The following is a 25,436-nucleotide window of genomic DNA, read 5'->3' as shown; positions in this document are numbered from 1 at the left end:
GAATTTTGTTGTTTCTGTTGTCAGACAAGTATGAAATAGTAATTTGTTCATGACCCATAAAAATGACATGTTAGCAGCAATCATTCCCAAGCTGCTGCACTGGCCCGCTTCTCTGCTGCAAATCAACTTAAATACAGGTTAATGACAACAGCTGTGTGACTCGATATTCTGACATTTACAATGATGGATCACAGAGACAGTTGTCTTCTTAACTCTACATCATATTTTATTTCTGTATTTTGTGGCACTACATTAACAATGTTCTTATAAATCTGACTAGATATCTGCAACCTTGTGTGTAACAGGTTCTTATCCACGTCTGTCGCTGAGCTTTAAGCTGAAGAGGAACATTGGCTATTTCATTCTGCAAACTTACATGCCCTCCACCCTGATCACCATCCTGTCCTGGGTCTCCTTCTGGATCAACTATGATGCCTCTGCTGCCAGAGTCGCATTAGGTCAGTGACTTTCCAGTTCTTTACAGGTTAGCAATTATGTTTGCTGGTATGGTTTTTAGTCATTCTTTTATCATTGCTCTATATGGCAATGTGTGTCTGTTGGCCAGTCAGCTGGTTTACCACTTTGATCCAGACTAAAATATCTCATCAATTTTTCTATGGATTTCCATGAGATTTTTTTTTACAAAGCTCCATAGTCCCCAAGTGATGAATCCAGATGATTTTGGTTATCCTCTGACTTTTAATCTAGCATCATCATCAGGTCAGATTTTAAAAAAAATTGTCCTAAACCTTGGTTTGTGAGCAAATATCTGCAAAAACCAATTACATTCCCGTCAGCCTGAGTTGGACTTCGTCTTTCACAATAATTAGCAAATGTTGGTGAACATGGTAAACTGTATACCTACCTTACATCAGCATTTTAGCACTATGATTATGAATGTATTATCATGCCAACATTTAGTTTAAAAGCATTTAACATGCAGCTGAAAGCACTGCTGTGTTTAAGTACAGCCTGGTTCTAGAGTCTTTGTCTTGTTATTCAAGAGGGAAGTCAAAATAGGAAATTGTTATTTCCAATAGCAATTTGGCTTCTTTAAAAGGAGATGACACTCCACAACAGTGTTCAATATTAACTGCTAAAAATTCCATCTGCCCCTTTTAATTTTTTTACCAAACATGCTATTCATTCAGTCTGCTCATTTGTTTTTACTGTGCATGTCTAACGAAATTAACTCTAATGAGAAACAGTGGATCAGCTCTTAAAGAATAAACATCTGCTTCCCCACATTACAGCTAGTGAAAAGACCAACATCTTCTGCAAGACCTTTGCTAAGAAGTGTAGATTTCCTGATGCACACATACAATCATAGCACCCATGCCCATTATGCCCATTACCGTCATTTCTATCAGCAATGTTTATGTCACACAAAAAGATGTCAGGAACATCTTGCGCAACCTGGATCCAGGAAAAACATCAGGACCTGAATAATTCCAACAGGAGTCCTCAAGGAGTGCTGTCCTGTCCCCTGTTGTGGAAATTCTCTGCTGCTGGTGAATAATGAAATAGAGACTTCTGCCGGCCGACAAGGTTTTTTATTTTCTTTGCAAAGAAAAGGTCAATCAGCACACAAGCGGTCAGAATGAAGAAAGACCCCGAGCATGGGGAAGCTTAAACATTTATACCTGAGGACCGCCTCTTACGGTGTGTTTCACACCCTTCTGTGTGCGGCAGGGAGCGGCGCCCCTACCCATTGTTTTCACACTCTTTCGTCTGCCGTAAGTATTGGCTCCGACCCCCTAGGGTGTGTTTCACACCTGGCGTATCCTGCATGATTTTGTATCTAGGTGGGAGGTTAAGAGGTCTAGACATCTGAAGTATTTTAACACAAAAAATACACAAAGAAAATGAAATTACAATTACACCCCTCAGAAGTCTCTTTCAACTCCTTTTACCCCACAGCATGTTCTCTGAACAATGGAAGACAGCCAGAGTGATCTCAATCCATCCAAGTACTGTCCCGTATCCTTGCTCACTGTCATCATCAAAGTGATGGAATCCGTTGTTCACAAACAACTACAGGGCTATCTCCTCTGCCCTTGCCTTATGTCGGGACCAGAGTTGGGTATAACGCGTTACAAAGTAACTTTTTACTTCTTCTTTCTTTTGCCGTCCCTCCTTCTAGTTATACTCTTTATGCCTTACCCATTACGCCCTTAAACTCGGTTCCTGTGTAACCCTTTCTTTTCTTACGATCAAAATTATTTTAAACTTTTAAGTTTTGCTCGACACGTCCAGGATTGTTTTGTCTGTCCTGAGTTTTCTTTCTTTTTATGTGTGCCTTCAGTAACATTATACCTAAAGCGACGAAGCCAGCCGATTGCAACAATTTTTCTACGCATTGATAATAGCTTTGATGATAATATCGAACAGCCGACGAGATTGTTTTCAACCTTATTATAAGCGAGCAGCCATAGCTGAATAGATGAGCTACTGTTCGACCTGCAACTCTATCAAATATTCAGTGGATCCAGTGCTGCCAGACACGTGCCAAAGCGGGGTTTTTTTTTTTTTTTGCCAAACTATGAGAACCGACATTTGAGGGCCACCTGAAGGACGTCACAATCAGGCTCAACCGCTCCTCCACCACTGGATCCCAGCCGGTTTCATTCTGCTGGGAAGCCCCGGGAGCTGCGAAGTGACAGTCTGGGGTCCTGGGAGAAACATCAGCCAGAGCCAACTCTGCTCAAAGTAGGCCAAATCCCCCGCACCTGATGCAGCCGCTGTGTTGTGATAAGAGTTGATGTCGAATAGGAGATTTAGTTATTCTGATCTTAATTTAGGTTTCGTTAGGTAAGTGGTTTTGTGCATCCCTGCGTCCCCAATTTATCTATAGTCACATACTTTTTCTCACTATCACCAAACTAAATAACCAACAAAAGTGTTACTTCTTGTCTTAATCCATACATACTGTTGATTTTGTGTTATTTCATATCATCCTCATTTACTGTTTACTCAGTTGTTAAACATTTAGCCTAAATAAATCTTCATTTATCGCCAAGTTGTTGTCTGTGAATATTTATTTTGAGCAGGAACTAAGATCGTTGTATAGAGAATTCATAATGCAGGTATTTAGATTGATTCATGATTGCTAAGTGTACTGACGAATTAAAAACTGGTTTCTGGAGTTATTAATTTGATTAGTCGCTTCCCTCCATAGGAGGGTGGTGCCCCTAATTTTATTACGAGTGCAAACATTTTCTAAACGTACTGCTCCTACACTTATCTCCAATAAACAAATTAGATTAATTCCAAATCACAACACAGCTGACCTCCCCACAGTTTAGTCCCAGACGTGGAACAACATCCTTGACAAAAGCGATGAAGTGTGCATTGTTGCCAAGATATGAAAGGCGCATTTTACCAGGTCTGGTACAGTGGCCTTTGTGTATGGCTCATGTCAAAAGCATAACTGGACACATGGCTACAAAATTACCTTCAAGGAAAATTTGTTGTGCCGTCTGGTCAGTCTTTGTCACCATGCCCCATAAATGCATCAGTACCTCAGGGATCCATTCTTAGCCCATTGTTCTTCTCCATCTTCAAAGATGATGTTGTGGAACAGTGTTGGAGCAGCATGTTTCTCTACATGTGATCCACCATCTTTGCACCCATAACATCATCAAATGGGCCTGAGGAGGCAGCAAGCCTAAACAAACACCTGGAAAACATCAGAAATGCCTGGAAAGTCACGTCTGATGCCTGGAAGGTCACGTTCAAGCCACAGAGTGTAAGGCAATGATCTTATCCAAAAAGAAGAGTCCACCTCACCCTGAACTCTTCTGTGGGAGCACTAAATTCAAGCTCAGTGAGGAGATGGAAGTTCTTCGACTGTGTATTGACAGGAGTCTCCAGTGGATAAGTCATCAGTCTAACATCTGCAAACTTGCTGGACAACATTTTAGAGCACTTCAGAAGTTGGCAAACAAGATTCTACAGACAGAGTCAACGTCTACAAAACCCAGCTCAGGAGCTTCATGGAGTACTCCTGCCTTGCATGGATGAATGCCTCACAAACCACTTTTGGGCATATCATCCAGGAAAAGGCACTAAAGATCATTGGTGTGGATAAGTGCTGTACCATAAATGCAATCACCAGACTGAGCCATCACAGAACATTTGCTGCAACAACTATTCAAGATGCATACTCTATTAAATTGCTCACAATTTCACATTATTGTACATTATGAACCATACTATCCTGTAAATCAGAGGGTAGTAATAATGATTGCAATCCACAGAGAGATGGTAATCTAGGGAGAAAGATTAAACAAACAGATACACATTGGCTGGGTTGTAGGGTGTTGTGTCATTTATGGTTCAGACACTGGGATGTGCCAATCCAAAGAAATGTGGAAGCACTGGAGATTAGGAGAGTGATATATCCTGATTAGCTAATGTAAAGACACCACAGGTAAAAAAGTGGGTGCAATTTGGCTCATGTCATACCCAACCTTACTGTTGTCCTTAAAAGTCTACAGTTATGTCAGCAGCTCTATGAGCTAAAAACTTCCTGGGTATAAAATTACTTAGATCTTCCACATTGTTGGGCCTATAGAGAAAGTGCACTAGCCTTCCACCAGCCAAGCAGCTAACGTCCAGTTTAACCCTCTTATAACTTGAATGGGGATAAAATGATTTAATCACATGGCTCTTCTGGACTTTCAAAATGTTATCTGACCAATCCCAATAGGGTTATGTTGCTAAAAACAATGGATCCACTGATTTACAGATGTGTCTTGCACATTGTTCTATGAGAACATTTTTTGAGGGGTCCAGTGGCATCATGTGACGGACCCAGAAGTTGTACTTCTGTGGTTTGGCCACTGTGTCAAATTGGCTCCAGCGTCCACTGCTGTTCTTGGGGGCACCCACAGACACAAAAAGTGCAGCTGAGGCTGATGGGAATGTCATTAGTTCTGTAGCAATTGAAATTTTGACCTGATGAAATTGCTAGATGAAAAGTCAAATTCTTTCTCTAGGGGCCAGGTGGGTCAAGATGTTTCAGTCTGGGCTCACAACTAGTAAGGCTAAAAATAAGACTATAATTTTGTGTGCTATTTGATAAACACCTTCAGTAGAAACCAGTGGGCTTGAGGCTATGAGACCCAGACAGAGCAGGGAAGTCAGAAGGTTTTAAAAAAGACACATTTTTGCTTTTGGTCTTTCCATTGGATTTGTTAACAAATACGAAAAATATGGAATAATGGCAGCCTTATCCTCGCAGTCCATGTAGTGTCCCATTCCTAAATATATGGGTACCTTTTTAGGAGCATGTTCTCGCATGCGCATGAGCACACAGTCCTCCAGGGGAACTATTGGCTTGTAAACAGCCTGCATTGTCTGAATGCTCATTTGCAAACACCCTCAGGGCAGAGTGTACTGAGCAAAAGCCCTCCAGGCAGACTCAGTTCCCCTTGACAGTGTGATGGAGCTCTTAAGACTGTGGGTACATTGAAAAATCAACATTTTCACTTCACACATGAGCCACATTTGCATATTGGGTGACACACCCAATATACATTATTCAGGAATGTTACAGTATTAACCAGTAGTTATACTTACTTATATATGTGTGTGTGTGTGTGTGTGTGTGTGTGTGTGTGTGTGTGTGTGTGTGTGTGTGTGTGTGTGTGTGTGAATGAATTTTGATAAGCTCTGGTTCTGGTTTGAGATTCTTGAAACTTCGGTGTTACAATATGTAGCGATCAATGGAGAATCACATTCATTACCTGCAAGCATTTGTTCTGTTATTGCAAAACATAAGCATGACCCAAATATTAATGATAAGACGACAACTTCTCACTTGACTTCTCCATTGTTGCCTTCTCCATCCTCTCTTTCTAACCTGTAGAATATGTTACGCCCACTTCAGGTTGAGGAAAACCTGCTATTTTTTTGGTTACAGCTGGGAACCATCTTTTCAGATTCAGAACCAATCTATTTTTAGTCAAAATGCTCCAAATGGTTCAAAATTCCATGCCCCAAATAGAACGGAACCCATTCCATCTTGACTGATGGAAGTTTTAGATTCCAGTTTCACCTGGTGCTAACATGTGAACTGTATCTGGATCTGTTTGGAGAGGCTTTTGCCTCTTCTAAAGAATTAAGACACAAAGAGCATTTCTTCTGAGAAAGAATTAGAGATTTACTGGATGGATTGCCATAAAATTTGGAGAATTATTCGTAATAACTTTGGTTTAATCTAGCGCCATCATCAGGTCAACATGCCAGACTTTTGGGAACTGTGTGGTGGACATTTTGTGAAAGATTATGGAGTACCAGATATTGCTTGTCACCACTCTGGGCTACTCTCCTCTAACCACATGGCCATCCTGCAGTCACATTATGATCATTAGTCTCCATTCTACAGCTTCTGTGTGAGCTGGCCTGCTGGAAGGCCCTGAGTTACTGAGGCGACAAAGGCATATCAAGTCAAATGCCCATCCCATGCCCACTGTTTATAATAGCCATTATTAGTCTTCCATTACTTGGGTTGTGTCTGCTTGTGAACCAGAGGTGAGTCAGAGCGCAGTACTGCCTCGTAATTACAACCACTTTGGTAGATTTTGTAGGAATCTTTTGTCCTATGTGAAGCATTAGCCATCTGCAACAGTACTGTAAATTTGTTTGAGTGGATGCAAAGGGGAAGGGAAACTTAATAATGTCCCAACCCAACTTTCACATCACTGATAGATACCTTTTCACTTATAAGTTATAACATATAATTGCATATGATTGCACACAACAAAGCAATACAGCTCAACTCCCATTTAAAGGATGACATTTTGAGGAACACCCTTTTTTGCATTTTTTTCCCACAGTCATGTGAAAAAATCAGTACTGATTTTATTAATTTGTGTCCCTTAGGAAGCATATTAGAGACATTTTTCACACTCTTTTTTCTTGCATGCCTCAGTGGTGAACACAGAATCCAAAAATAGCAAACATTCTTGATGATTTAAAGTAAAGGAAGAACACACTACAACAGCAAACTACAGTTTATCAAAGCATCCATTTACAACTCTCATACAATTCATGCATTATAATCCAAGTCTCATTTATCCAGTCGAATGCTCAGTACACCTCAAATACAGGCATTTTCTCTGTAACCCTAGTATTTAAAACACTTCCGCATACAAGTAGCCACATAGGCAAGTGCTGGGATTTGAACTCTGCTCATGCATTCCATTGAGTTACTTTGACTTTTGAGACTGTTAATGAAGTGTAGCAGTTCAGCAGTTTGCCCTGCTTCCAGTCTCTTTAAACTAAACTAAATGCATGCCTGACTTTCCATCCTTACCTGACTTGGCAAAACAACAAATTAATATGTTTACTTTAATCACTATATTTTTAAGATATGTATGTGTTTGCTTGCATGCTTGCTTCAGAATATGTGACAATCACTACAAAATGAAAAGTAACAAGACTAATGGCACAAACACAAAGTACAGCTAAGGCTGATGGAGATATAATTAGTTTTGCAGGTATTTGGTAATGAAACAAAATATATAGGTTGGGAGAGAGTTACTGCTCCTAGCGGTCGAGTTCAAGTATCTTGGGGTCTTGTTCACTAGTGAGGGTAAAATGGAACATAAGATGGACCGGCAGTTCGTCTGCAGTGATGCAGGCAATGCGCTGGACCATTGTGGTGAAAGGGGAGCTGAGCCAGAAGGCAAAGCTCAGGATTTGTTGCTCCATCTATGTCCCAAATCGCATCTATGATCATGAGCTTTGGGTAGTGACTAAAAGAAGGAGATCTCGGATCCATGTGGCCGATATGAGTTTCCTGTGTAGGGTGGCTGGACTCAGCTTTAGAGATAGGGTGAGGAGCTCGAACATTCACAGGGAGCTCGGAGTAAAGCAACTGCTCCTTTGGGTCAAAAGGGCATCTGATCAGGAGGCCTCCTGAGAAGGCCCCGAGGTAGATCCAGAACATGCTAGAAGGATTATATATTTTGTCTAGCCTGGGAATGCCAACTGATCCCCTAGGAGCAACTGGAAAGCACTGCAAGGGAGAGAGAAACCTGGAGTCCCTTCATCAGTCTGCCATCCCCGTGACCCAGCCCCAGATAAGAGGATGACATAGGATGGGTGGATCGAAGAATGTTTTTGACCTGATGGTGGTGCTAGATAAAAAAAAAATGGATTATCAATGCATTACAATTCATCCTGAGGTAGAAATGTGTCTCTTCACTAGATTTCATGGAAATCCATCTGATAGTTGTCCAGTGGACATTTCAGTCTGAACCACAAAAGGTCAACCTGGTGGTGGCACTAGATGAAAAGTCAGGATATCACCAAAGATACATCACCTAGGGACCCGGAATGTCTTTACAAAATGTCATGGCATTCTTTTTTCATATGAGTCAAGATATTAAAGTCTTGAACAATCCGCTGATCTGCTTATCTCCATAGCCACATGTATCCTCCTACTAAAACAAAACAAGAGAATGTCAGAGGGTTTGCAGCCCAGTACAGCTAGAAATGTTGGTAATGGAAATGATTACCAATCCTTTTGAACAGCCACGGCCTGCATATGAAGGCTGTTTTGTAATAAAGGAAAGACCTTCTTCTTCTGTAGCTATGATGTTCTCTCAGCATGCAGTCTTACCAAAAGACCTACTAACTGTCCCTTCCCTCTGCTTTTCTACAGGTATAACCACGGTGCTGACAATGACCACCATCAATACCCACCTTAGGGAGACTCTGCCCAAGATCCCCTACGTCAAGGCCATTGACATTTATCTCATGGGTTGCTTCGTCTTTGTCTTTCTGGCCTTGCTGGAGTACGCCTTTGTCAACTACATCTTCTTTGGCCGAGGTCCTCACCTACAGAAGAAGGTAGCAGAAAAGGCTGCCAAGTCCAACAACGAGAACAAGAGCAGACTGGAGAGCAACAAAGTGCAGGTGGGAAAGGGGCTTTGTGAAGTTTTCATACTGTGTGGTTTATGACATGGAGCCCAGAAACATTAACTTTATTCAGATTATGCAATTCAAGTTCTCTTTGACCCAATCAGTAAATTACATTTTAAAACATATCTGGTCATACAAGAGGTTCTTGCATGAGGCTTATTGAATGAGAGTTGTCTGACTGGCTACTGAACCTGGCAAATCAATAATCCACCATTATAGTGGGTGTCTTTTTATTTCTCACTTTTACAGTGCCCATTTAATCAGGATTATTTTTGGTACTATTGTGAGTGTATGATTGAAACAGATTCACAGTGGTGTGAAAATGGCAGCTTAGTTTTATGGTAACAATTTTCAGGTAACAGAAATCCAAAAACCAAAGAATCCTGCATACTATTAATCACTTGTTCTCACTTCAATAAAACACTTATTCAGTATTCTTTAAAGTAACTATGTTGTAGGACCTGCTGTCTGGCCCTGTCTGTAGGCAAACTTGTTTACACTAGCTCCAATCAAAGGTAGAATGAAAAGGCTGCCTCCCAGGTGAAATGTATGGATTTCAAGATGACCCTGATGAAGGCCACAAGCTGAAATGTGTTGGTCTAACAACAAAGTTGTTCTGCAAACTAATAGGGCTGGACCCAAATATTTAACTGTTCTGATATATGATCATTGGGTAGGTATTTTTGTTTTCAATTTTATGATTTGGATATTATGAATAATTATACATTGGGAAATATGAATCTCTAATCTCAAATTTGGTGGTGCTTGTATGCTGTTTCTGCACTTCTATTTTACAGCGTTTTTTCTGGCGTTGTCCTGGATTCTTAGCCTACTATTAAGAGCATTTATGTAGGTCTACAATTTACCCATCAAAAGAACAATGTCACAAAGAAATGTATAGATACATGGGACCTCATTCAACCAAACTTTATAAGGTTACAAATATGCAATAGTGTAGAATAACAGAATCTTTAAAAAAAAAAAACCTGAAAGACATGTTGCTGCATACTGTCCATGTCAGCCAAGAATGGAGAAATGTCTAGCTAAGTCATACCCCCACGTCCTTCATGGCCAAATATTTGCTGTTGAGTACACCCAGTGCTCCAGATCCCAGAAAGTGGTTTTCACGACAGCACTCCAAACTACGAGTATTGCTGTTTGTCTAAATTGTCTAAAATTAAAAACAATTCCTGAAAAGGTCTTACCTGTATGGGGCAGTTCATGATGCAATGATCAATTCCATACGTTTTCCCTCAATAAGGTGCTGCTTGTGAGGGACTCAGCCTTTGACTTTGCCGTCTATTTGAGTTTTGGTTTCAAAATTAATTGAAGGAACTTTGATGACTTCCTCCCTCAGGTTGATGCTCATGGCAACATCCTCCTAACCAACTTAACCAGTGAGATGGGTGGAGCAGATATGATGGGAGCTCTCAACGACCCTCGGGCTACCATGTTCTCTTATGACAGTGCCAGCATACAGTACCGCAAGCCCATGACCAGCCGAGACCTGTATGGACGACCAGCCATTGACCGGCCAATGGGCCACAAGAAGGGCCGCTTGCGGAGGAGGGCTTCGCAGCTCAAAGTCAAGATCCCCGACCTCACGGACGTCAACGCCATAGACAAGTGGTCCCGTGTCGTCTTCCCAATTGCATTCACCTTCTTCAACCTGGTCTACTGGCTTTACTATGTCCATTAGGGTGGCAGTAGCGGGCCTCTGTGGCAGCACTACTGCTAATGATTTGATAGAAAAGCTACCTAGGTCTTGTACAGCAATGAATACGAAGGAGCGTTCAGTCCATTTGTATACATCCTGTTTTGGAATGAGTAGTACTGGATGTCTTTACAATGTAAATACAATTTAATATATAATATATAAATATATATATAACAGAGGTATAATTTATTAAAAATCCTATCACTTTTGCTGTACTCATCCATACAAAATAGATAGATAAAAATAATGGAATTTAAGACACAGTAAAGGTATGGTATTTCTAAGTTCAAACTTGCCAAAAAGACTTTGGTGACTCCAAAATTATGGGCAATGATCTTTTATTTGTTCTATATCTTTTTCTTACCTTCCGTTATCTCACTTTTTGCATGTGAATGGAACACAACTTTTTGTTTGCTTAAGACAAAAACAAGAGCAAAGGAAGCCCAGTGCAAAACAAGTAGGTAATTATAACAGTTTTTACATGATCTTGTGACTGAAGCTCATCCAGCTTATTAACAGAAGACGTTTGGTTGAATTCCACCGTAATAAGGTAGTCCTGATTTGATTTAAGCTCAGTGCTCTGATTGAGGTCATTTTTGTGGAGCCGGATATGCATCGTGTTGAAATCCTTCTCTGAAAGCCATCTGTGAGCTAACAAACATGTCAGATTGCTTTTCATGACATGTTCTCTTCTTTTGACAAGTTTCTTTTCAGTTCTGTAAAAAGAAAAAGAAAAAAAGAAAAAGCTTTGCATGGCTCTACTGAGCCACTCTGTATTATAATCATTATACTGTATGCTTTCGAACAATCATTGCATATAAGGTAAGTACAGGACAGATGTTAATTGGAACTCCAACTAATTTCTCAAAAACAAAATGTAGTCGAATTTGTATCTATGATATTCTCACAGTGTCTGTGAGCATGTACAATGTAATTTTCTTTAAAAGAAATCAGGTAAAGAATGACCAATGATGTCACCATGCTTTCAAAATCACATTTAAAATTTCAAGCCCTGATAAAACTCGCTGCTGGTGTTGAACATTTTGTGTTACAGACTATTATTAAACATTTTTGTCAGATACCTGAAAATATACTGTGCAGAACTATTAGAAATACAGAGAGGTTCATCCATCTCAGTGTGTTAAATAATTACAGGGCAAGTTTGAGGTCACTGTTACTCTAATTTATTTTTCAGTGGATTGCCTTTCAGCTCATTATCAAGGCTTAGGGTTAGGGATCAGTTGTAAGACCCAAGTTCAAGTTTGCTCCAGCTCCAGTCCTACAGTCAGGTTCAAAATACATTTCTGAGGACAAACTAGTGTTGAGGACAGACAGAGTAGGTATGACCAACATCAAACAAAGTGTAATAGCTGGCCCAGTATCCCTAGAAATTATTTCCATATTGGACAAAACCTCACAAATTATGTTCTGTGCCAGTGCCAGAAGTTGAGCGTCCTTTACAGTATACACCAGTCAGCCAAAACATTAAAACCCCTGACAGGTGAAATGAATAACACTGATTATCTTGTTACAGTGCAGTGTTCTGCTGGGTCCTGGCATATATGTACGGTGAAGAGGTCATTGAAGTGGCATATAGCAAGTTGCAAGAGTTTCATGCAGAAGATTGGAGTTTGTGTTCTGTCACAGACCTGCAGTTAACATTTGTCTTTTTAATCAACCCTATTTACCTAACCTTTATTTGCTTTTACCAAGCATTTTAGTTGCCTAACCATACCTACACCATATCAATAGTTTATTTGCCATAACCAAAGTCTTACCCTAATCTGGACCACACCATAGATGCCATGCACAGCAAAACGTTACCATCTTACGTGCTGAAAACTGTAAATGAAGAGGAGGGAGGTGCACAGCTTTCTTTTTCTCTGCTGCACTCTGGTCTCTCTTGCAAAATAGATCTTCATCTCAACTCTCTCTCTCTATCTCTTACCTGATTAAATAAAGGTCGTATAATGGCTGTTGACTGCACAAGAAAGGTACAAGCATTCTGGGCAGAAACTTATTCCAATGCTGGATGGAAGGCTTTTCTTCTCCCACTTAATCTGTGGCAATCCCAGTTCATGTCTAAGGTTGTGTGATGGAGACATTTCTTTCAGCTAAACAACTCTAACATCTCCATGTGGGTGACAAATAAAAATAAAAGCCTACACGCTGTTTGTTAGTGAAGTGCTCCTCCTCCAAAAAACTCAGGAACAGGTTTTGCACAGTTTGTCATGTAGATTCTCAAAGTCTGTAGAGCTTCACTGGAGGAATGAACATCATTCTTGCAGAACATATTCCCTCATTTGGAGACTGCTGTCCAACACTCTAAAATCTCCCATAGGTGTTTAGTTGACTGTGAATGCAGGAGAATATGACTCATGACATTTTCATCAAAGCATTCAGTGAGACCTCATGATCTGAATGGAAACATTATATTCTTCATGTTTGTCCAGTCTTTAATTTAGTTTTTTTTCTTGAATATATTTGTACATTTTTTGGCCACAAGTCTTTTTATAAGCTAAAGCAGGGCTACAGCATGGACTGTCTAAAAGGGACACGTGCGTATACACTTGGTGACCAGAAAATTTGAAATCATTCAGAGTAAGCACAATGTTGGCACTCCTAGTGTGAATTATCCATGGCCCTGTAGTGTGCCGGTGTTTAAGATAACCATGCTGACACCAGAGCTCTACATTACCAAGGCTGATGGATGGACCTGTGTTCTATGGAGCCTGCATTTGTGTTTCTTCCAAAGTTGTCAGTAGGATTTATTGCATGACTTGATGTGTTGTGATGAGGTCATCCCATCTACATGTTCCTTGAATAGTTCCTGGACATTCTTTAGGCATTTTTGGATCAGAGAAACTTTTTCATAATTCTAATAAATAGTTCTAAGAACCCCACTTTTATTACATCCGCACCACAAGAACTAGGAACGATCATAGTTCTTAGCATTTTTGGGGACTCTTTAAGCTCCTATTTCAGACAAGGTACGCTTCCATAACAAGATAAACCTTACATAATTGTATGGTGATTGGTTCAACCCATGAGCCAGTGCAGCACTGGCAACTGCCATTTTTAAGAATCTGTTAGCTATGTAAACAACAGACAACACAAACAGCTCTTACCAGGAAAAACATAAAAGAAAGCACGAACAAATGGACCAACAGTGAAGTACAGGCTTCACTGATGGGGGGAAATCCAATGCGATTTAGACTCATCAAAACAAAATATAAGAATCTTTGATAACATGACATGTTGCTACACCAACCCTTGGCTGGCTTATATCATGTTAGCGATTCCTCTCGGGGAGTCCCCAGAACTGTTTGGTCCAAAAATGCCTTTTGACATGCAGGGAAGCATTATTTTGTTGAAAATGTCTATCATGATTAATCCATTTTACAACCATGTTAAGGCCTTCCTATACTTTGGGTTCTGGTATCAAAGTGTCAATCTATGGGTAGTTAATACCTTCCAAACCATTATCACCTCACCCACAAGCATGTTCACTTACAACCTCATTTGGTTCATGACCTTGTGGTATTTAAGGACAGGGAAAGATCATGGTTAGAGTTAATACAAAGGGCATAGCTCCTTAAAGTCACCCTAAACTCTACACCTAAGGCCATACTTCTTGTATGGCACTAGACGTCAAAATTAGGCTTAAATGATGAGGCACAAATTTGTCCAGTTTGGACATCATTTCTTGGGATACTGCGCTCTTTTTAGCTACGAGACACTTTCAGCACTTTACCATTGATAGGAGAGGCACCTTGTGTGGCTGTCTGCTGTTAAACTCCTATAGAGGTAGACTGTGTGTTTGTGTAATTTCTTGTTCTGTCCAGAGTCACTTTCTTACTTATTCTTGGTAGACCCACCCTTATGAGGTTTCTTTTGCTTCTAGTCCTTCCATTGTTTCATTTTGAAGCTGCTGCCTGTTTAAAGCCCATAAACTATTCAGTCTTAGTGAAACACAGTTTTGTCAGCTTTCTCTGTCATCTGCCCACTGTAACGCAAACAAGGAATCAAAGTTACTAGCTTTGGTAGAGACATATGTAAATGGTAAAGGAGGGTTCACCTCTTCAGGTGTGACAGGGTTTCTATTTTTCTGATCACTGAGTGAGTTTGTACACTATGGGATGTGAACATGGATCATCAGCTGAGCTCTGCTAAAGTACAACTTGGGCTTTGTTTCCATAGCTTTGGCCACCCTTTCTATCAGTTATGCTAACAGTTTGCTCACTAAATTAATTGTTGAAATCTATATGATAAGAAATATTGAAAAATATCAACTGGGTAGTTCCCAAAGTTAACCTCTAGAAATCTTAAGTCCTTCAAAAACACCTCCCGCTTTCCCAGATTGGATAACTGATAGAAAGCATAGCTTAGACTGCAAAATGAGAAAAGAAAATAAGAAATAATCAGATACAAAATCTATGTGGTTAAAGTAATACATTTTTTCTTCCACAAAGTTTCCTAGTTGATGACAAACTTTTACAGTGTAGTCACGGCAACTCGAAGGTTAGGACAAGTGTGGACAGCTTGTCTTATCAGGGCTTTCAACAAAAAAAGCAGCAAAACCAGATAGGCTTCTACAGGACACAATAGTAGCAGTGTGCTCTTTCCTCATGGCTGAATATTGTGCCTTTACCAAGAATCTCAATATTTTCACAGGGTTTAACTTAACTTCTATCTAGTGAGTAGAATTTAAAACAAATCATCTTGTACTTTTTTTAGATTAAGAAGAACATGGAGAACCAAAAACAGAAGTGGACTATTTAAGATCTTTTCTGAGGCTCTAAAGTACAGTACCATTATCTAAGCGTAGATTGTAGTAGTAAGACATTCCAGCATTACGATGACAATCTTTTGAATTTAATGCTGAAAAAAATCTCCTGCGAGGCTGGTCTCCATGCTGCCAGTGTTGCTGTTTTTAGAGTGGACGGACAGGAGGTGGAAAAAAAGAAAACAACAAAACAAAAACACAGCTTGGCTTTCTTCACAACAAAGGACCCGGAGCAGATGGACACATGTTTTCTGTGAACGGACGAGCTAATGGAGGCCCTGAACAACTGGTTTGCCCACAGGCCGTGGAGAGGGAGGACATGTGCTGGACTCTTATTGTGTAAAATTACTGTACAATTTTTCTCTCATGCTCTATATGTGCTCTCAAGTGGAATGGGGTGTGGGTGTGTTTGCCCATGTGTCTTTCTGCTTGTTTACAGGCAGATATAAGACACTGTGCAGGAATGGTTGTGTGGATGTGTGTGTGTGTGTGTGTGAGTATGAGCATATGGATGCGTGTGAGAGGGACAAAACATGACACACGACATACAAATTCTTTGTGTCAACTTATAGAGACTTCAAAGAATAGAGTTTAAATAAAATTGCTGACATCTCTACCAACCACAGTGTATTTTTGCTGGCTTATCAGAAACTAACAAGTATGTTTCAAGCATGTTTGTTTTCACTGTTTAATAAACCCCAGAACTGATTAACACAACTAGGATGGGGGTTGGGTGTTACAGTAATAGGGGCCCAACTGAACGATTTTGCCCCCAGGGCCCCTTAACAGGTTAATCCAGCCATATGAACCTCACACAAATAACATCAGGTCAGGATGTGCTCTGTATCTAACAAATAGAGGTTAACTGATTCACACTCAGAGTAAATGTAGACTCTTTTGAGACAGAAAAAAATCATTTTACTTCACTCGTATAACATTGTTACCAAAGCATCGATATATTTGTGTTTCCTGAGATGTTGGTCATGCACAGGTAATTTGTCTGTAGGTAACATTCTTTCTATTGGATGTACACTTTTTTTTGAGATTGTAGCATGTCATTCATATGTGCTGAATCAGTTTAACCATCAATCAGTTTTGTAGCGACTCATCGTTGTTGTTTTTTTTTTTTAGCTATAGTGTATTTATTTTTTTACTTACACATAGTTGCTTTTACTGCCAGGATAATGGTACGAAAAGTAGTATGTTTTTTTTTTTTTTACATTTACTGTCAGGATAGTGGCATGACAAGCTGTATTTTTTACTGAGACATGACTGATTTTACTGCCAGGTTAGTGGCATTAAAAGCAGTTGTTTTTTACCAAGACACTGCTGCATTTACTGGCAGAATAGTGACATGAAAAGTTGTTCTTTTTTTATGGAGATATCCCTGCATTTACTGCCAGAATAGTGGTCTGAAAAGTTTTTTTTACCAAGACACCCCTGATTTTATTGCCAGGATAGTGGCATGAAAAGCGGTATTTTTTTTCTGACACAGCTCTACAGTTACTGCCAGGAAGATGACATGAAAAGCAATTGTGTTTTTTTTATCAAGACATCCCTGCTTTTACTGCCAGGACAACAGCATGAAAAGCTGTTGTTTTTACTGAGAGATCCAGTGTCAATTGTCCCACCAAAAACAGGTAATTTAAGCCAAAACCAAGTGCTTTTTGTGCCTAAACCTAACCACATGTTAACCACAGCCATAAATGTAGTTTCCCCATGTATTCGCTACATAATAATGTGTAAATGTGATGTATCCATGGTTTGCAGACATTTTGTTGGCATTTTTTCTGATGGCTGGATTGCTGGTTGCAGTTTTTGTGAAATTTAGTTTTAACTGATTGACACAGTTAAATGCAGTCAGAGGGAAAAAAAATTGCAAATTTCAAAAGAACTGCATGTGGCACTGTTGTCATTTTATTTAATTTATTTGATATGGATAAAAAAAAATGTAACATGCACCAACATTTTCCAAAGCATGCTGTAGTGTTGTAGATTATTCAAGACTACTACCTTCCAGTCAACCATTGTTGTCAGTTGATTTCACAGAGGTACAGTAGGGAAATCAACTTACAGACACTTGAAATATGCTTGAGTTATGTATCTACACACAGCAGTGACAGTTCTATTAGTTCTGGTACAGTTCTATTATAACTGTAGGGGCAATATTTTTTCTACATTTTATGGTGGTTACAATCAACTATAAACAACAAGGTCTCATGACCAAATGATAAAATTCTAAGTGTCTTTAAAAACTCCATATCCATTGTTTTCATCTTACTTGTGCATGCACCAGAGTATATTTTAAACTGATAACACAATGTGCCATAGCCAGCCATTTGAAATTCTCATAATGTACTTGTAGTTTTGGCTGACTAGAGTTCTGCTGGGAAAAGCATGTTACTGCTTGTTAAGCATAATGTAAGATCATCTCTCTGAAAACAGAAAAGTTCAACTCTAACAGCTCTGGTTCAGGCAGGCACTGAGTCAGCCTCTTCTCTATCCAGCTGTACTGCAGATGTGAAGGGCCATTGTCTTTATAGAGACTGAAGTTTCTGGAGTGAAACCGTGGTGGCTGGAGGAGAATGCCATTAGTCCAGTTAGCATGTCCGCGGCAAACAGCAGCAGCGCTCATTCTAAGGATTAACGTGAAGCTCCGGAGTGAAGACGAATGCCATTAGCACATTTAGCATGGCTGTGTCTGCTGGCAGTTCAGCCCATTCTCATTATTAATCAGACAGCCGGCTGTCTAATCGACTGAAAGGCCACAGCCTGGACACAAACGTCACCTCCACTTACTCAGAGCACACTGTGACCTCTCTTCCTTCTCTGAGCCTTAATTATTTTAGTTCTCATCTATTTCTGATTTTTATCCTGAGTAAACGTTTCTGCCTTTGCTGCTCTTAGCAGAGAAAACCTCTCTTTAAAGAACAGGTTTACTTTTTTTCAAGTCTGCCTGACAACAATGCTGACATGCCCACATGAACATTGAAACACCTTTTGCTTGCTGTAATCTGTCTGTTCACACTGGCCATTAAAGCATCTCTTCCTAATGTGCTTCCAGTGTAAGTGATAGGGGAAAGAAATCTGTCATCCTCATTCTGTGCAAAAATAAATTCCAATTTATCTGTTTTTAAATATATATATATATATATATATATATATATATATATATATATATATATATACACACACACACACATATATAGTATATATACATATATATATATATATACATATACACACTAGTCCATACCCATTGAGTGCACAGTTGCCCACGTACAGTTTCACATGGTGTGTGTTTGGGATACAGGTCATAGGAAACTGCAGATTAAATAGTCAACTAAACCCATTAAGAAGAGCAATGTATTCAGACAGAGTTTTTAAAAAATGTGGACAGACAGAACGACTGACTGACAGAATGACACACTGACAGTTTCCGTGATTATGTACAGCATACCATACCATGACTTAGTCATACCAAACATTAGGAAAAAAAAACCCAACATTGGTCCACAGGGGGAGCCACAGCGATCAGTCGTAAGCATTTTTCTGTTGTTATAGCGCCACCCAGTTGCCAATTAGAGTTAAATTTCTCCAGTCACCTTGAGGCGTCCTGTTCTATATATCTACCAAGTTTAGTAAAAATCCATATGGCGGTTAGGCCTAGATAAGAAATGAGCTCTCTAGCGCCCCCATTTTGTTTGATGGGGTCAATAATGGAGGGGTCCCCTCAGATTATGTGTGCTCATATGCCTACAAAGTTGCGTGGTGATGGGTGAAACCCTTGAGATGTTATACACCTTTATGTGATGAGCCACGCCCTCCGCAATATTCATTGCCTTATAGAAGCTCAGTTTTAGTAAGTTTTCCAACTTTTGCCAAGAGGGAACTTTAGATATTGGTCCCTAGATTATGTTCACCCAGGTTCATGCAGATCGCTCAAACTTCCTAGGAAGAGATCCATTTGAAGTGTTTTTCAAAAAATTCTAAATGATGGAAAATCTATATAAGCGGAAGTTATGGGTTCTTGAGGCAAATGTGTTCCTCATGAGGAGAGGCATCTCTGTGCAAAGTTTCATGTCTCTACGACATACGGGGCATGAGATATGCCAATTCAAAGTTTGACATTTCAATGGGTTGCTATAGCGCCCCCCTTTGGCCAATTGATGTAATATTGCTTCATTCACATCCTCCCATGACCCTCTACCACTGTGCCAAATTTCACATGGATTGACCAAGTCAGTGAGGAGAAGAACGTGGAACAGACACCCACAGACAGAGTTTTCGTCATTATATTTAAGCAATATCACACTCAAGCTCGTGATGTTGTACTGTGATATCGTCATGGCTGTGATTCGGTCATAGGCACGAGGCCGCAGGCAACAGTTCAACAGTTCAACAGTTAAATAAGCAAGGCTGATTAAGAAATGTTGAAAAATAAGGACAAAATAGATAATGTAAGCATTTTATTTGTCTTCCACCAACAAAAATAGTTCCCCCAGGACTCTCCGCTGTCACCGTTGCTATGTAATGCAGACATGGTGCGCCAGGCACTTACTCTTTATACACATTTATCTGCACGTTTCCATTAATTGTGCAGCCGGTGAAATAAGTCTCTGGTGACTGCATGGTGGACTGCCGCTTCACAGGCACAGCCGACTCTGCCTTCTGATCTGACAGTATGTTGCTTTTCTCTAAGTCATTGAGCTCCAATGATGAAACACTGACAAACCTGGATGTGTGCTCAGATGGATTCAGCTTCTCCTCTCCCTCATCTTCCTCTGATGACCATTCATAGTTCAATTCATATCTTATTTTAGGAAATAAATTCATATTTTTGGCTGTTTGACAGTGGATGAATTAATTAGCCTACAACGCAACTGCTGACCTAACTGACACTAACCGTCAGTTTTGATTTGATTGTTGATTGCAATCAGCTGTGAGGCGGAGTGATACATACACAGTGAAATAACCGTGATGTTGTACTCCAATATCATCACGGTTTTACTGTCTCTCGACCAATCAGATTGCAGGGCTGGAACTAACTGTTGTATAAAGTAACATAAAATCAGTTATTAGGCTTCAGCCATCTGACTTATTCAATTAACTGAGGATCTTCAAAAAGCTTGTCTTTTTAGGAGAGATTTCTCTCTTTGTTTTTCTCTAGACAGTGGTATAAACTTGTCTAACTTTGTACCATACATGATGTTAGAAGCCTCATATTAACCTCAGATAAACCCTGATGAAACATCAGCTGATTTACCTTCTGTTTATTTGTTACATTGGCAGAGAACCTAACCACACATTATTTTAATAATTGTAACCCAGATGAAGGTGATATTTTACAGTTAAAATATAAATTTGTCAGTCATTGTTAGGTCTTTGGGCAAATGAACAGCTGACCCCCATTTCTCCCACTGTGTATGCATTTGTTAGAAATAAGCAATTAGTTTGTGTTGACAGGATCCTTCAGTAGGCTAAACTGAATCATGCAAGCACAGTATATGTAAGGAATAATGGCCAGTGTGGTGTCTATTAATGGCCGACATGGAGCTGTGCACATCGGACAGTTGCCTCCATGAAGGCCATTAATTCCTGATTGTGGACACTTCAACGTGCATTATCCTGCTTATATCATGGTCACCTCTTAGAAAAACAATAAGAATATTCATTTATATTGTAATGCTTTTGCAATTAAAATCCAAAGTGTTTCACAAGCCATAACCTGGTTTCAGTGGGTTGAAACAGATTTCTTTCAGTCAGTTCTAGCTGCTGTGGAAAATATCTGACACTGATATGCCAAACTGTGAAGCAAAGAAATGTTTAGTTGGAGCGCATTGGTAGCTGAGTGGTTACAGTTCATGCCATATAACTGCAGCGTGGTGGATTTGATTCTGGGCTAGGGACCCCTGTTGCATGCCATACTCCTCTCTTTCTCTCCTCCATTTCTACACTGTTGTCTGTCAATTAAAGGTGAAGATGCCGCCCCAAAAAAGATTTTGGTGCACATCAGTTTAAAAGTTACTTCCACCAGTGCATGTAAACAGAAAAAAAAATATTATGAGCCTTGCAGTAAGGCACAAGACTCGATAGAGGGTGGTGAAAACTGCTCACCACATCACCAGGATGGAGCTGCCATCCATGGAGGACCTCTACACCAAGGAGGCAGCCAACCATCCCAGCCACAAACTGTTCTGCCTGCTGCCATCTGTTGGACAGTACTGCAGCATGTCAGTCCCACACCACCAGGCTCAGGCACAGCGTTACTCCACACGCCATTAGACTGTTAAAACCTTGAGCTCTTCAGGTCATCACTATTGTCACTTATACATACAGAGATTAAGACTTGGAACTTTGAAGCACAGATGTATCGTTGTTTCTGGTAACTTCCCGACCTTCCTGTAGTGCAATCAAGGGAATGCCCACTTGTACACAAGAAATATAAAAATCAGACTGCCGTGAAATTCATGCTCCCCGTAGGTGAACCATCATGTTTTGGGGACTTGAACTGTCCTCAAGCTCTAACTCTGTCCAAACTTTAACCTTTACAAATTAGGCTTCCTCATTTTTAATAGGCAGAGTAAAACTAAGTGGACTCATACAAGGTGATTTTTTTTTTTATTTGTCACTGATCTGGGGCTTTGTCGGGGTCGGGGAGCTCCAAAAACTGTTAGAGCAGAAAATGAGAGCTAAAATCATGTAGTCTAATAGGCATAAAGTTGCTACTGTAACTACAAAGATCAAAAAGGAGAGCTGCCACATTCTGCCAAAACTGCCAAATTTATGGAAACAACACTGAAGACGGCTTCATAGTTGTGCAGCAGACCCCATGCTGTAGCCTACACATGTTGCCTACTCTGGTGTGAGCATTTATACTTGTGCTGGTGTCTGTGTCACTCTGCAGTTACACCACCAAAACACTAGTTGGAGGCAGAGGGTTCTGTGAAGTGCTGTAAAGTTTAATTGATTTAAAACACACATTAAACACACATTAAACATGGCTTAATAGCAACAGTTTCAAACACAAGTGCACAAATCAGCTTCACTATAACTCGCAGCATTCACAGGCTGTTACGTTCCAACTTGTCTCGGAAGTTCAGGAGTAACCGTAATAATTAAATAAACAATACATACCGGAGAGGGAAAAATGAAGCGCTGGTAGGATTTACGTAAGCCAAATATTTTATTAACTAAACAAAAATGTAAACACGAACACAAAACAATCCTCCAAAAACTGAGGATGATAAGAACTAACTATAAACTGAAAACAGTCCACTCAAAAGGAGGGATGACGATGCACAATCAATACAACTCAGAAAACACCGGATCTTAGACACTAAACGGAAAATCACTACATACTGGTATTACACTAACACACTGCGAGGAGGTACACTAAAACACACGGTGGTGAGACGGTTCCCAGGAGCACTAACGGTCCATTGACAGCCAGTGGCCTCGATCCACTCTCCCTTTATCCTCTACCTGATTGGCACCAGCTGCGAGGCACCATTCAGGCAACACACCTGCAACACGCACCTGTAACAAACACAAAGACACCCACACACACACACACACCACAAACTCTACGGCACGTAACACAGACAAACACTTGTCTTTATCTGGACACATTTTCCCCACAAATACAACATGCTAATGTTATTAGCACAAGCCTATGGCATTTTACATTATATAAACTAGCCTAGCAGCTAGCGATTTTTTTCTTTTTCTCATATAAATCCAGGGACAAAAGCAACATTTAACAAAGGTAATGGTACATTACAACTCACAAGGTTCAATGACAAAACAACTGTCTTGTACTAAACACGTTTTCCAAGCAAATATAACAAGACAATGCCTATGGCATTTTACATTGTATAAATTAGCCTAGCGACAAGCGAAGATTTCCTCTGCTCATATGAAGCCTGGATAAATCCCAAAGTATAAATCCCCAAAGGAAAAAGTACACACAACACTTAAAATGCTATTTTTGTGGAGGCTTTATTGTCTTCACAATTTATTGTTTCTTATCTGTGAAATGAAATTAAATGAAAGCTTTGTACCACTGAGGGAAATAATGTCAGTATACAAAAACAGGAGGTCTGCGTCGCCACAACGTGTAGAACATTGCTGGGGAGGGGCACATCAGGCTATGGCGTTACGGCATAGCTTCTGCATGGAAACGGGACCTACGCCGTAGCTATGGCAATGAATCAATGCAGAAATATACAATCCCCATTGGGGCAGTAAAATGAATATTCAGTTCACAGGCAACAGCTCTGGTGAACATGTCTGCAGTCAGCATGCCAATGACACGCTCCCTCAAAACTTGGGACATCTGTGGCATTGTGCTGTGTGATCAAGCTGAACAGTTTAGAGTGTCCTTTGATTGTGACCATCCCAAGGCACATCTGTATAATGATGCCAGTTGGCATCATTATTATATATTTGATATGACACACTTGTCAAATGGGTGGATTATCTTGGAAAAAATAAGGGCTCACACAGATTTGAACAAATTTCCTACCAAAATTTGACAGAAATATATCTATTAAGCGCATAAAAGTCCTAAATCTTTAACTTGAACCTGTGACAATGTAAGTAAAAACACAAGTGTTGCACTGACAGTTTTGTTCAGTGTATTGACATTGAAGCAATTCAAACCAAAAGGAATTTATAAGAGCTTGCTACAAATGGCTCTAACAAGGTTGACTGTTGACTAATCACTTGTAGGTGTAAATGTGGGTGTGAGTGGTTGTCTGTCTCTATGGGTGCAGGTGCATGATGGCTTCTCATTCAGAATGAAATAAATCTGAATGAAATCATTCGGAATTAAAGTCTTTCCAGGTAGTTTACATGGGAAATATTCATTCTGAATGAGGGTTTACACGGAGATCAGTTTAATCACCTTTATTCGGGTCCGCGCAGGGAAGGTTTCTGATTGGATAGGGGGCGGATGTTACATGTTTACATTTACTGGAAGAAAACACTGTAATCCTCGCTCCGGATAACAAGATGCTTGACAACTCCGTTCTTAGTGCCTTTTTCGGGCTTGTTTTGCTTATATTCTTGAAGCAGCAGTACGACAACAACCTTGTTCTGCTAATGCTTCGTCTGCTGAGGAGGAGAAGGGAGGTAGAAGGTCGAAGAAGGGAGAAAAGAAGCTGCCATCTTGTTGCACGTGCACTATATACGTCATCACGCCAGAAGGGCAAGGAAACAAGCATGAGCAGAAAGACCGGAATGAACTTAAAGAGGAATGAGTGTATACAAGTGCGAGAAATTCTTTCATTGGGAATTAGAAACGGAATATTCCAGCCCCTTGCATCGGATTGAATTTTCAATCACATTGGCCAAGTTTACAAGATCACTTTTCATAGGAATGAACTTTCATTCAGAATGGGAATTAAACTGTCCATGTAAACACACTCTATGTGTCAGCCCTGTGACTGGCGACATGTCCAGGGTGCCCCTCCCCCACCCTGTAAAGGACAAGTGTTTACAGATAATGGATGAATGAATGGACAGAGTTGGTTGAATTGTAGCAGCCCAGATGTCTTCAGTCATTTCAATGACTTGTTTTATAGATATATGTTCTTGGGATAAGATTGGCTGGCCCGCTGATAAGCAGAATGTGTCCTCGATTGGATCTCCATCATCACACTCTGCATGGTCCATGTTTCCACCTCACCAGCTGCATGTGGTGCTTCTCTGCAGTCTCAAAAAATGTCTATGAAAGCGAGTGTGATAAAACTTTATGCTCACTTTCCAAGGTTCACATAGAACTTATAAAAGTTAATGATCTCCTATTTGAAACATGTAACAAATGATTAAACACTACCTTTTCTCTGTTACATAACTCATTTAAACATTCATGTGTTATTGCTCTGCCCTAATGGTGCTGGAAATGGGAAAAACTGGCCTCAAACCTGCTCTCTGTGGTACACCACTCATCACGACAGCAGAAAGGCAGCATCACTACAACCTACTATCGACACG

General features: G+C 40.1%; 1 protein-coding gene across 1 annotated transcript in view; it reads left to right on the top strand.

The window, feature by feature from the left end:
* Positions 1-16,231, top strand: part of gabrb1 (gamma-aminobutyric acid type A receptor subunit beta1) — a 107,611-nt gene extending 91,380 nt beyond the window's left edge. The window contains exons 7-9 of the mRNA XM_049596296.1: positions 306-458; positions 8,675-8,928; positions 10,292-16,231. Of these exons, the coding sequence (XP_049452253.1) occupies positions 306-458; positions 8,675-8,928; positions 10,292-10,633 (749 nt within the window). The 3' untranslated portion in view covers positions 10,634-16,231. The remainder of the gene's footprint in view (positions 1-305; positions 459-8,674; positions 8,929-10,291) is intronic.
* The last annotated feature ends 9,205 nt before the right edge of the window (positions 16,232-25,436 follow it).

Source organism: Epinephelus fuscoguttatus, linkage group LG14, assembly GCF_011397635.1.
Source record: "Epinephelus fuscoguttatus linkage group LG14, E.fuscoguttatus.final_Chr_v1".
NCBI classification, from domain to species: Eukaryota; Metazoa; Chordata; class Actinopteri; order Perciformes; family Serranidae; genus Epinephelus; species Epinephelus fuscoguttatus.
Note: the sequence above shows the minus strand (reverse complement) of the source record. Positions and strands in the feature narration are given on the sequence as shown.